The following is an 11,653-nucleotide window of genomic DNA, read 5'->3' on the forward strand; positions in this document are numbered from 1 at the left end:
TGTCATTTAAGCTTTTAAAATAACTCTGTATTCATCATTTGGCAATGGCTAAGTGGACTTAAAGATGAGCAGTTCACTCAGAATATAAAGAAGCATGTCCTTAGGAAAGAACAATTACACACTTTTTCAACAAGGCTTTATTTATACATACTGTATATACAAGACAAAAGGTAGCCACACTTAAAATGCCAAGATGTTTCTTTACAAAGAAATACAAAGACAGAACCAGGAGGATTAAAAACAACCCCTCAAAGTTAACAAATTGACCTGTTCCTGGTAGAAGGCAGATGCAACCTCTATTATAGCAGAGAGCATTACAAATATTTAAACAAGTCAGGAAATACATAATCATTCATGTCAAAATGATACTAATAATTACACTTTGGAGACTGTATTATGGAGAATGTGACTCTTTCTTAACTGAAATTAATGAGGCTTGGAGTAAAATTATTTCCAGAAAATCCACTGGATAAATGTGGCGATCCTGACGTTTAGTTTTACTCCACAGAGAAGATTGCTCTTCATTTTTACACAAAAAGATGAGAATAGATGAAGCTGTGTTTACTGCTGGGTGTGTTGTTAATAAAATAACCCATATCAGTTTAGATTTAATTAAATTCTTCATAAATCGACCCCTCCCAAAAAAAAAGACTTACAGTGAATTCTTGGTAAAAAAGTCTATAGTGGAAGCACAGCAGAAAAGACCACCTTTCCCTTTTTGTCAGAATTGGACAGTTAAATAATCCTGGGTAACAACTTTTGATTTTTGGATATGATTTTCAACAGTATAACCCCTGTAAACCGCCAGACTGCACCCTGCATTGAAATGGCTTTAGACATAGAAGACATTTTTATATTTCGAGGTTCTTTATTTTATAAAAAAATAAAGATGCCCCAATACAGTCTGTATTTATTGAGACTTCTTGGTTTGTCAAAAAATAAAAATTATCAGCTGGCGACAGCTGCCAGCTTCCAAGTCTGAGAGAGAATTTCTGAAGAAGTTCAGACACAAATGAACTAAAAAAAGTTGGGTGATAAGTGAGTCCACCAACACACCCCAAAAAACTTAATAGATTATTCAATCTAAATGCAAATACATTCCAGTCAAGGGTTTTGAACATCTTTACTGTTTTGGTTGTTTCAAGGAATGCACCTGTAAATTTACTAGAAATATGAGCTTGATTACTTTAATAAGAGCTGTGTAGTAGACGACATCAACAAAAATGTCTGTGTTTTCAGGCTTAACGAGTTTAACCTTTCACCACCAGCTGCCTTTAATGAAGCAATAATTAAAGAGCAACATTAGCATCTAACAAAGATGAGACACTGCCATATAAGGGCAAATGTCAGCTCTTCAAGAGATGATAAGCTTTAAGGAAATTTACAATTTAATTGCTTGATATTCACTCAAACTAAAGAGAACCTGTTCAAAAACTCAACTGGCAATGTATCTGAGTTCTCATGTCCTACAAGACTGAACACATTTGTAAAATATTGGAAAAAAAAAAAATAGAGCATCATTTTAGACTACAACTATTTACAGTACATGCATCAGTGGGTTCTACACACAATACTTCTGAAGCGTTTCTGACGTAAATGGACGAGTCACATGACAACCTACAGAGGCTCAAGCAGGCGTCTTACTCAGTGACAAACACAGCACGAGAGCGACTGCAAGACATACATTGAAACAGGGAGAACAGTGTTTATGTACAGCCCTGTGCTGCTGGTAAGGAGTTCTTTTATGTGAAGAGAAGTAAACATGGCTGCATTTCTTTCAGCCACGTCACTGTTATCCCCTGAAGAAGCTTAAGTTAGTGGAAATGTCACAATCAGAAGTTTTTGTGAGGAAAGAAAAGCCCAGTTCTCTACATATCTGCCATACTAATAGAAATTTGAAAACAAAAAAATGGACATGTGGGTTTCAGAAGTCATTAAAATGTGCAAAGAACTGAAAGCAACCTGCAAACCAGTTTATTTCTACAATATCATAAAACTGACTCAAAATCTAGTCTAAACTATTGTAACTGCTGCCTAAATGTCAACCATCTAAAAAATTGAAATAAAACCCACAGTTCATCACAAATGATCTCTTTCGGCCAAAGGCATACAAAACATGATAGAAGTACACTACATGAAAGAGGTGTACTGAAGAAGCACTTGAATATCTTCTCACATTCATCTCACTCACATGGATGGCAAACAGAAGTCATAAAAAAATAAAAAAAAAATAAAAAAAAACAGATATCAGGTCTTAACATGCTGTTGCGTCTCCATGGCAACAACAGTCACGCCCTCACGTACGCTCTCTTCCTCCTCTTCTTCATCTGATCGATTCTATTGTTCTCACATACCAACCCTCAATGGTTTTGATTTATTGATTCATTAGAAAAATAAATGAATAAATCAGCTGTTGTCTATTGGTCTTCCGGCATCGCACTTGAAAGAGAAGAGAACAAGGATGAATGAGGAGGGAGGGAGGGAGGGAGGAAGGAGAGAGGTCAACATTAAGCATCGGGAACATGATTCACAAGATCACAGGGTTTGGCTTGTGTTACCTGATTAAATATGTATTAGACCACGATAGGTAAGTTAGTCAATCAAGGGTCTGGTAGTGTGTGGGGAATTAAGAAACTATTGTAGAGTATTTGCCAATACAAGAGACATGAAGGCTTAGTAAGGCTTCACTGTGTGGCTATTATTTTGTTAATTAATCCAAATAACTGTAATTTAGGCTGCCTCCCTGTTCAACTTTTTGATGTCATTGATATCCTTTTCATATACAAGCAGCAGGCATCGCACTAGTTTACTGAACCTGCATTCAACCCACATTTTATCCGATCCTATGAGACTGGACGAGTCAGGGGGTCAATAAAATGTCCTTTAATACATTATATTCCCATTCCAAAGATGGCGTGTATCACCGGAGGAGGGTCAATGTCAGGTCAGATGACACATTTTTGTCTTATTTAACCCACACCACTGGCGATCCCAACAGGTGTACTATTCTCCCTCCCTCTCCTCTGTCTATCTCTGGCCAAACAACAGCCGAGCGGCTTCTTTTCAACAGTAGTAGATTTGGTATTTGTCAACATAGCCAACAATCAGGACTCAACGGTGTCTCTAACCTGGTTTGTATAAAACAAAGTGACTGATATTTTGCTGTTTGCTACATGGATGTCCATTTACAGTTTCATATGCTTTATTTTGGTCCCTTACATTGATCCAAATTTGGCTTCATAGCGACCCACAACGTTTTTGAAGCGGCCGCACTCCTTTCGTAACTCTGCAACCTCCGACCGCAGCACTGCATTCTCACGCTCCAGGAAAGCTGCTCGGACGGTGATCTGGTTCTCCTTTAACCTGCGGGCGTCACGTGAGCGTTTGGCAGCTACGTTGTTCTTCTTCCTCCTCTGCCAGTACTTATCATCCTACAGAGGTGGAGAGGAAAAAAACAAACAAAAGGGATCTGTTGAGTCAAAGAAACACGACATCACACCTTTTTATCAACGCATTAGCCGCGTTACCCAAGTCTGACCTCAGCTTAGTTTGTAATATGGCTGACAGCCAAGCTCCTTTGTGCATGTAAACAAAACCACTGTTCTCTGGTGGACGGGAAAGGGAGGAAGGCATCAGATTTGAGATTATCAGATTGCTGAGTCACTGTGAGTTGCTAGAAAAGATTCACTGTGACATGGCCTTGTTTTTTTGCTATGTCTACTTCCCTCACACCAATCTGGGAAACTGGCTGATGAAACCACAAGGCAATGAAGTTGTTTCACTGTATTTCATTAAGGTAGCATGATTTTATGATGGCATCGAATTTCACAGACAGCTAAATTAGAAGTGAATATTACACCTTAACATGTGCACGGACCAACATGAATTAGCAAATGAAGACAACATATTTCCAATTCACTGCTTTACACTTCAAAGAAGTAGAGCTTATTTTCTCTGCTGTTTTGCTCTCTAAAAAAAATTCTGGAAAACAACCTCAGTAAATGTTTCCAAATGTAAACTCATTACAAAAACTAGAGTGAACAACCCTACATGTTGATCCCTGCTTTATGCTTTAGTTTGCCTTTTTGTTGTGGTGTTTTCTATAAAACAAACTACACACACTGTGAAACAAACTGCTGGACTGTTGGCACAAAGGCAGGTTTCTGTGTTTAAGAGGCGCCTCGTCCTCTCCCAGCATACCTTCTGTTCATCAGGCACAAACACCTTCTTGGCCTTCTTGATCATAGGTTGTGGTTTGAGCTCATCTTCAGTGAACTTGTGTTTGCGTGGGTCAAACAGTTCGCCCCCAGGCACACTTGACAGGACCAGGTCTGTGGGATCAGGCTCGTAGTTGATCTCAACCTCAATCTCATCAGGGTCGATGGGCTCGGGGGACGCTCTGTCCTCTTCAGTGGTCACCTCTGAGCAGACAGAAGAGGAACACAGGAACTGAAATATTAGATAGCTGCAGATCAAACTGAGGGTCAGCAACACATTCGGCAACATACGTGAACTAGCCAGTTCACATCTGTCTAACTGGTCAATTAAGAGGTAATACTGGTTCACAGGTGCCCCACCCTGAAGCTAGTATTGTTTTTCGTAAACTCTGCTGTGTATGGGGGGTGGGTGACTGAGTCTGCTGATAATACTGTGCTAAACTCTACTATCTTTGCTATGCAGGAGCAGCAGCATCTATTTCTGCCATCTGTTGCCACTTATGGCTTCTTTCAGGACTGAGTGACATTCTGACTTCACACCAGCGTCACAATATGTATCATGTTTTCCAGACATCTCAGCCAAATAAATAAATATGACTATTATACAGAAACTGGTTGCAAGGACTTTTATGCTAACTGACAGACAGGAAAAGTTAATAGTGGATAGAAGACTGAAGCGCCAAATGTCTCTTTCATTAATGCAAGCACATTCAAGTCTTCTAATTAGGTCAATCTATTTCTGAGTGTAGGTGGTATGACACAGCAAACTGCTTCACTACACCCCCATTCTAAAGCACTAGAATTTCACTTGTTGCCATTGATCTCAACCCAAACAACAGGTTTTCTGTGAGGTAAAATACCTACTCAGCAAGAAGTAGTGAAACCCTGTAGCCCTCTAGTTTCTGATCCTACCCCCTCCACTCACCTGCAGTAACATCACAGATGATATCAGAGTCACTCTTGGTGATGATCACCACTTCCTCCTCACACCGGTCCAACTCCTGAATGGGCAGCAGGGCCACTGGGGACACATTTGCTGGCCTGGTCACCTTTGTCTTTGCAGAGAGAGCAACCTTAGTTTTCTCTGTCTTGGTGGCGCCGCCTTCTGTTATGCTCTTTAGGGAGTCCTCGTCAAGCGAGGTGGGGATGCCGTTCTCCATAAGGAACTCCTCCAGGTCCATGTACTCCAGGTGGAAGTTCTCACCATCGTAGGGAATGGTCTTCTCCCAGATAGCAGGAGTCAGGGCGGCTGAAGGACCCATATCGCTTCCTCCTCCCCCCAGCTCGGCATTTTCTCCCAGACACAGCTTTTCCTTGTCAGTGTCTGAAACACAGAGAAAATACAAGGGGTAAGTTTTTTAACAAATATGGATAGATATATTTGCCCTCACATTGTAAACGAAACACGGTTTAGTGTCTTATCATATGGAGGTCAACAGGAAAGCACCCTTTGTTAAGCAGCAGGACATGTTTGGTTTTCTTTTCCAAAGAGACCCCATTCCAGAAATGTCCCTAAGGCCAGAAAGCCGAGTGCTTTTTTTTTTTCTTCCTTTTTTATTGCACCTTTCACAGTAACAGGGATCTCTCAGTCTCCAGAACTACTACACATGACAAATGCAATTCTCCACTGCGACCTACAACAATATATCTCAACATTTTGACAAGCCAAGCTTTGCTGAGGTTTGTCGGTCTGTCTGAATATTAATATTACATTTCTGATTTTTTTTTACTATTGTAGAAAGCTCTGATTGGATCTATGTGAACATGCTCCAAATGCTCTGTTGATCCCTTATGGGACAATAACAAACAGTGATAGCGTAAGTGACACGTGAAAATATCATTAACATTACCAAAATAACTATGGTATAAATGTTAACAAGTAAATGGAAACATGAGCAACTTTTACCACTTTGGAGACGTCACGCACTTTCCTTCACATATCCGTAACTTACACTTCTCTACCAACAAAATATGTGGTCACTGAAACTGTGTTTTTAACCAAAAACAGCATTTAAAGTCAGGGGCGTGTCTAGAAAAGCCTGGATGGTGAGGTGGGTCACAGATTACAGAGTGGAGAGGCCTTTGTAGTGTGTTCAACATATGGTGTCAGTGTATGCGGTGTCCATGTTAGTACCGTTGCACATACGTTATCACGTCCTTCACAACAAACCGTTCACCCTTTCCCCTCCGTCAATTTACTGCACTTACCGTCCTCCCCGTCCAGTATATTCGGCGGAGGCATTTCCATTATTTTCTTCAAAACAACCGGGAATGAGCTAGTGGCCCCGGTGGCCGTTTCCAGTGTGATGAGAATTGGCTCTCCCGACATTTTTCCCCCCCTTGTTGTTGACGTTAACCGCGTAGTAACCGACAAAAGAAAAAGCTAGCTCAACGGTTGTCCTGTTCGCTCGACGAAACTAGCTAACTGACGTCGCTAGCTGTGTCCAACGGTTTTACACACACAAAATTCACGAAAAAAAAAATACAACAACAACCGTCAGTGCATCCCGGGCTGCTCGCTGCTTTGACCCACTTCTACGGAAAATTTAGTACTCATGGGTTTTTGGCGTCGTGAACAAACTGTTCCTTCTGGTTAAACATGTCCACCCCGCTGAAAGCTGATTGGCGGGCTTCGCCTCATCCTCATGAATATTAAATGAGCCGGAGAAGGCAGGGGCGGGGACTGTGAGGACGAGCCAATGGCGGTTGTCAAGTCGCAATTACCTGAGATCTCATTGGTTGACCGAGTTATATATGTTTCACTGAACATATTAAGAGAAAAACGTGTCTCGAGCAAAAAAAAAAAAAAAAAAAAAAATATTGACATGAACCATATAGCTATACTACGTGGCGTAGACCCAACGTGTTCCTGCAGGGAACCGCTTCCTCCATTCATATATTAATATTCATCACTAGGTTTTAAACAGGTTTTCCATGTTATATGAACCGACATATAAACCGGCTATACAACTTCCAAGTAAGGCACAATTAGTCATCAGTCTATGCAGTGCTATCACATCATCTTCAGAAATAAGTATTAAGACACGATTTTTAACTTGCAACTTCAATTACTTTTCAGCTTCAAGAAAAGGGCAACGCCCAAGAAGAACATACAGGACGTTGCTAATGTACAGCAAGTCTCTTATGTTGCTGCACCAACACGGCTCCGCTCACATGCAAAAGCACGTGCAGCTGACATCCTTACATATCTGTAGGCGCCGTCCAATAGAGGAGCGGACATACAGGGACATGCAGGGAGGGCGGCGCTCCAGTGTTGGGTGTAATTGGCCTTGCAAGTAGTGCCTTGAGCTTTAAGTTACGGCATCCATATGCAAACTGCTGCAACCAAGAAGACCAAGACATGCCAAGGGCAAAGATCTGCATGTTAATGTCGAGTCCTAATCCTGTGTTGCCACAACAGCACGAAACATACATGGTCTCACAGAAACTGCTTCATTTTGATATGATGGCTGATAATTCTGACACATCAGCTTTAGGCATTAGTAAAGAGCTTGTTTTCCAAAAAAATATATATATATTGCTGGATTCTCCACTATAGACTCATTAAATCATACTCAAAAAAATAAAAAAAGTTTTTCATTTCATCATTTTTCATGTATTAAAATGAAAAACAGAACAGAATGTACTTGCAAACAAAGCAGGAAGTACATACATTTGATCTTCAACCAAACATGATACTGATGCAAGCACATCTTGCTTTCTTTGACAGATGAACGCATTTTAAAAAAAAAAGAGGACATACTCTCCACATCAATGGTCTTTTCAATGTGTGCATTTGTGGCACTAAATAGATTTCTTCAGTATGTTCCTGCACCAACATCGCTGCATTAATAAACTGCAAGAAAAGGCAGCTGTGCACACTATCCAGTTGATAAAAGCTAGGATTTTAAGGTGTTGCAGAGAGAGGGGGGGGTGTTTTCCACACGTGCTGCTCATATGTGTCACGTAAAGAATCTGTTTTTGGCACAACATTACGAGGAGACAAAACCTTCAAGGTCAGCTGCTGCAGTACGTGCATGAGCTCGGTGAAGGTCGCTGGCTTCATGCTGAACATCATCTTTTAACAGACCACATTACCTCATTTAAAACTTCTGGCAATACACGCAAACATTTCTCCCGTTCACTCTAGAAACATTATCCTTATGTTTGCCACTATGATACACTATGATAGTGTAAGAGTATAATGGCATTTTACAAATTTTCAAAACCTGAACAATAGTTGATAAACTTTTTAAAGATTTTTTATTTTTATTTTAGACCTAAATGACAATCACCTAAAACCTTGATGTAGAGTATGTACAATAAAGTGAGAAAATCACTTTAAGTCTATGCTACAGTCTACATCACAAAAACGAGATGAGGCACTCTATTTCAGCGAGGCTCTGCAGAAACTAGAGAACAAGATTTATAGAAAACCACTTTAATTCAACCTTCATGATGTGCTTGAGCTGTGAAACACAGACATCTCCCCTGCTATTTTACATATACACACTCAAACTGCGACTTTCAAGACATTGAAAGAAGACACTTTCAATTACATCATAGACTGAAATATTATTCCTTATATTGACATCAATTATATATTTAAAAAACAAAACAAAACAGAAAAAAAAAGTCCATACACGCTAAAATCAAATATGTTTCTCTATACCTTTGGGTGCTTTTCTGTGGCAGACATAACACATTATACAGAGTTGTTGAAAACCTCCCACTTCCTGTGGGATATACTGTGGAATTTATAGCACATTTGACCTGTCAACAGGTGCAGACTCAGGCTGTTTTGGCTCAAGTGGCGGCATGGCAACAAACCTAGTGTTTGACCACAGTGCTATCTTTAACTGTCAGGCAACTTTAATGAAATGTGAATGGATTTCTCTAAAAACAAGCTTCGTCATCATGACCGCAGTTTTCTACAAAATGAATACAAAAAGCCAAGATTTCACAGGCATGACACTTTAAACGAGATTAACATGTTCATACACTATACATACATGTACATTCCTGAATGTATTTGCTCTGCTTTGTTGACAGCTTTATGGATTATGTGTGGTGGCTCAGAGACCTACATGCAACCTAAACTCAGAGGGAAACAGCTGTTGAGACCCGCATCAGATCATAGACATATAACTACAGTATGTGACTCACAGTGCATAAAGTTAAGGTGCCACTTTTAACAACATAATCTAGAAATACAGATGAACCTTTCAAAGTCAAGTCTTTGTAAATCTGCTCCATCCTAGTCACCTGTGTGTGTGTGTGTGTGTGTGTCTCATGTGCAGCCCATGGGGGCTCAATTTACGGTCACTGGTACTTTGACAGATTGCTAGAAGACTGTTTTTGCAAGCACTGCAGCCTATGATCATGGCCCACAAACTGCATCATAATAAAAGGAGCAGTTCATCCAAAATTAAAATTTCACCACCATGTTTGTGTAACTTTCAAAGTCATAGTCATGGACCTCATAACTTCATCTTGAGCTCCTCCCAAACTACTAAAGTTTATGTGACTATTTTTGGACAGCTCTGAACACCTAAACATAATTAAATATCTCCAGATAATTTGTGCAGCAGTGAATCCATAAAATACCTTATTATTTACTCATTATGATAAATAGTGGCAAATGAACTATAATCCTGAACCTTTCACTTGTATGGAAGAAATAAAAAGGTGATTAAGACGTCATTAATTATACTTTGAAAGAGTCAGACATCTGTTCTGTGGGGTTCTTCAGAAGCTCGTATAACAAAACACAGACTGAGAAGTGATTATAAAATCTTGTTAAAAACGGGGCCAGCAGCATCAGCACAGCTCTCAGTGTAATGAGATCATATGACCCTAATCTGATTTATCTAAATATGGCCCAGAGAAGGCAAACAGAGCCACCTAGTGATTTAATCAAGAATCTACAAAGCCCACCAGCCTCTTTCTCCATCACACACACACACACAAACACACACACACACACACACACACACACACACACACACACACAGGTGACGAACAGATCCACACAGACTGACCTCCACGAGTTTTTTTTTTTTTTACCAGAACATCCACTTAGTACCACAGACATTAGACATTAACAGCCATAATCTTCTTCCTTATCAGTGGGTAAACTGTTCTCTTTTATCTGGTCAACAGTGGACAGGATCTCTTTAGGGAAGAAAGCAGCATGTTTAAACCTTCACCCACTGAATGTGTCCCTCTGAGAAAGTTACTAGGCCCCAGTTGGTGTTAACATTTTAACCTCACTATGTATGGACGGATATTTCTTTAATAAGTGTTATGAGTATTAATGCGGAGAAAAAACTAGGGGCTGACTCTGACAGTTTATGTACAATAGTGAAGATGAGTTTGGGATCATGGATCCTCTGGGTAAGATGGTCAGGCTGGTGGAAACATCTGATTCAGCTGCAGCAGCCAAAGAGAGATGATCAGAAACTGTTACCTCAGTGATGACATTTTAAATGAACTGCATTAGTTATTTCCCTGCACCATCTTAATGTCACCACGTAATTAATCCCCAAATCCATGACTGCTAAATATAGCTACTTTTATTTCGAAAGTACTAACAGGACAACACAGCTGAAGAATCCGTCCCTGCATTGTTTCTGTTACCTGTTGGAGCTGTTCAACAAGTATGTCCTACATGGCTTCCCTTTTATGAATCCTGTTAACATTTGCGTTTTAATTAAAGCCAGGGAGCAGATCTCCACAGTCCAGCAAAAGGCACAAAGTCCCGTCCAGATCAGCTGACAGGGATTACGCAACAGACACGCAGTTGTTTGCAGAAATGCATGAATCAGTTTTCAAAACGCTCATTCGACATCAGCGACTTTCTTTGCATAAAAAAAACCAAACGGTGCTGCAAGTTATTTAAATCACAAAACTCCGAGAAACCACATTTCACAGTTTGATGTCACTCACCATTTTCGTCAAAGTTCGGGAGAGTAAATGGATGCTCAAGAAGAGACCTGAAAATCTCCGGGATCTCTGTAGTCATTTTTTTTTTTTTTTTTTTTTGACCTTTTGCAATTAAGATCAATAAAATGTTTCAGAGCTGATCAGCAGCTCATAAGAAACAATATTAGAATCAATAAGCAACAAAAAACGCAGTAGATCCCGGAGGCAAATCGGTGGCTGACAGCTCAACTAAAGTGTTTGGGATATTAAAACTCTGAGGGTTCACACACCATGACAAGTTACTTAACGCAGTCAGCGTCTCACCAACAGCCAATCAGCAGCGCGCTTTCTGCCGGCGATCGACGGAGAGAGCGCCGATTGGCCAGTGTCTGTGTCCATCACAGCGATGACAGCCAATCCCGAGCCGTGGCTGAATTACCTAAGGTTAAAAAAAAAAAAAAAAAAAGTGTATACGCTAAAAGTAGGCTAGCTGTCTGTTGCATAATGTGTTA

At 40.2% G+C, this 11,653-nt stretch overlaps 1 protein-coding gene across 2 annotated transcripts; it reads right to left on the minus strand.

The window, feature by feature from the left end:
- Positions 1-119: 119 nt before the first annotated feature.
- tefa (TEF transcription factor, PAR bZIP family member a) lies at positions 120-11,416 on the minus strand. Of its 2 annotated transcripts, none has more exons than XM_056366147.1 (5): positions 11,166-11,416; positions 5,143-5,541; positions 4,201-4,421; positions 3,220-3,431; positions 120-2,439 (listed from the first exon to the last, which is right to left on the minus strand). In XM_056366147.1, exons 1-5 carry the CDS (start codon positions 11,239-11,241, stop codon positions 2,418-2,420), a joined length of 930 nt encoding a protein of 309 aa, XP_056222122.1. In that variant the 5' UTR covers positions 11,242-11,416; the 3' UTR covers positions 120-2,417. The 2 variants fall into 2 exon arrangements, with proteins under 2 accessions (XP_056222122.1, XP_056222121.1); XM_056366146.1 differs by lacking the exon at positions 11,166-11,416 and adding an exon at positions 6,426-6,816.
- Positions 11,417-11,653: the final 237 nt, after the last annotated feature.

The sequence above is a fragment of the Seriola aureovittata genome, chromosome 21, assembly GCF_021018895.1.
Source record: "Seriola aureovittata isolate HTS-2021-v1 ecotype China chromosome 21, ASM2101889v1, whole genome shotgun sequence".
NCBI lineage: Eukaryota > Metazoa > Chordata > Actinopteri > Carangiformes > Carangidae > Seriola > Seriola aureovittata.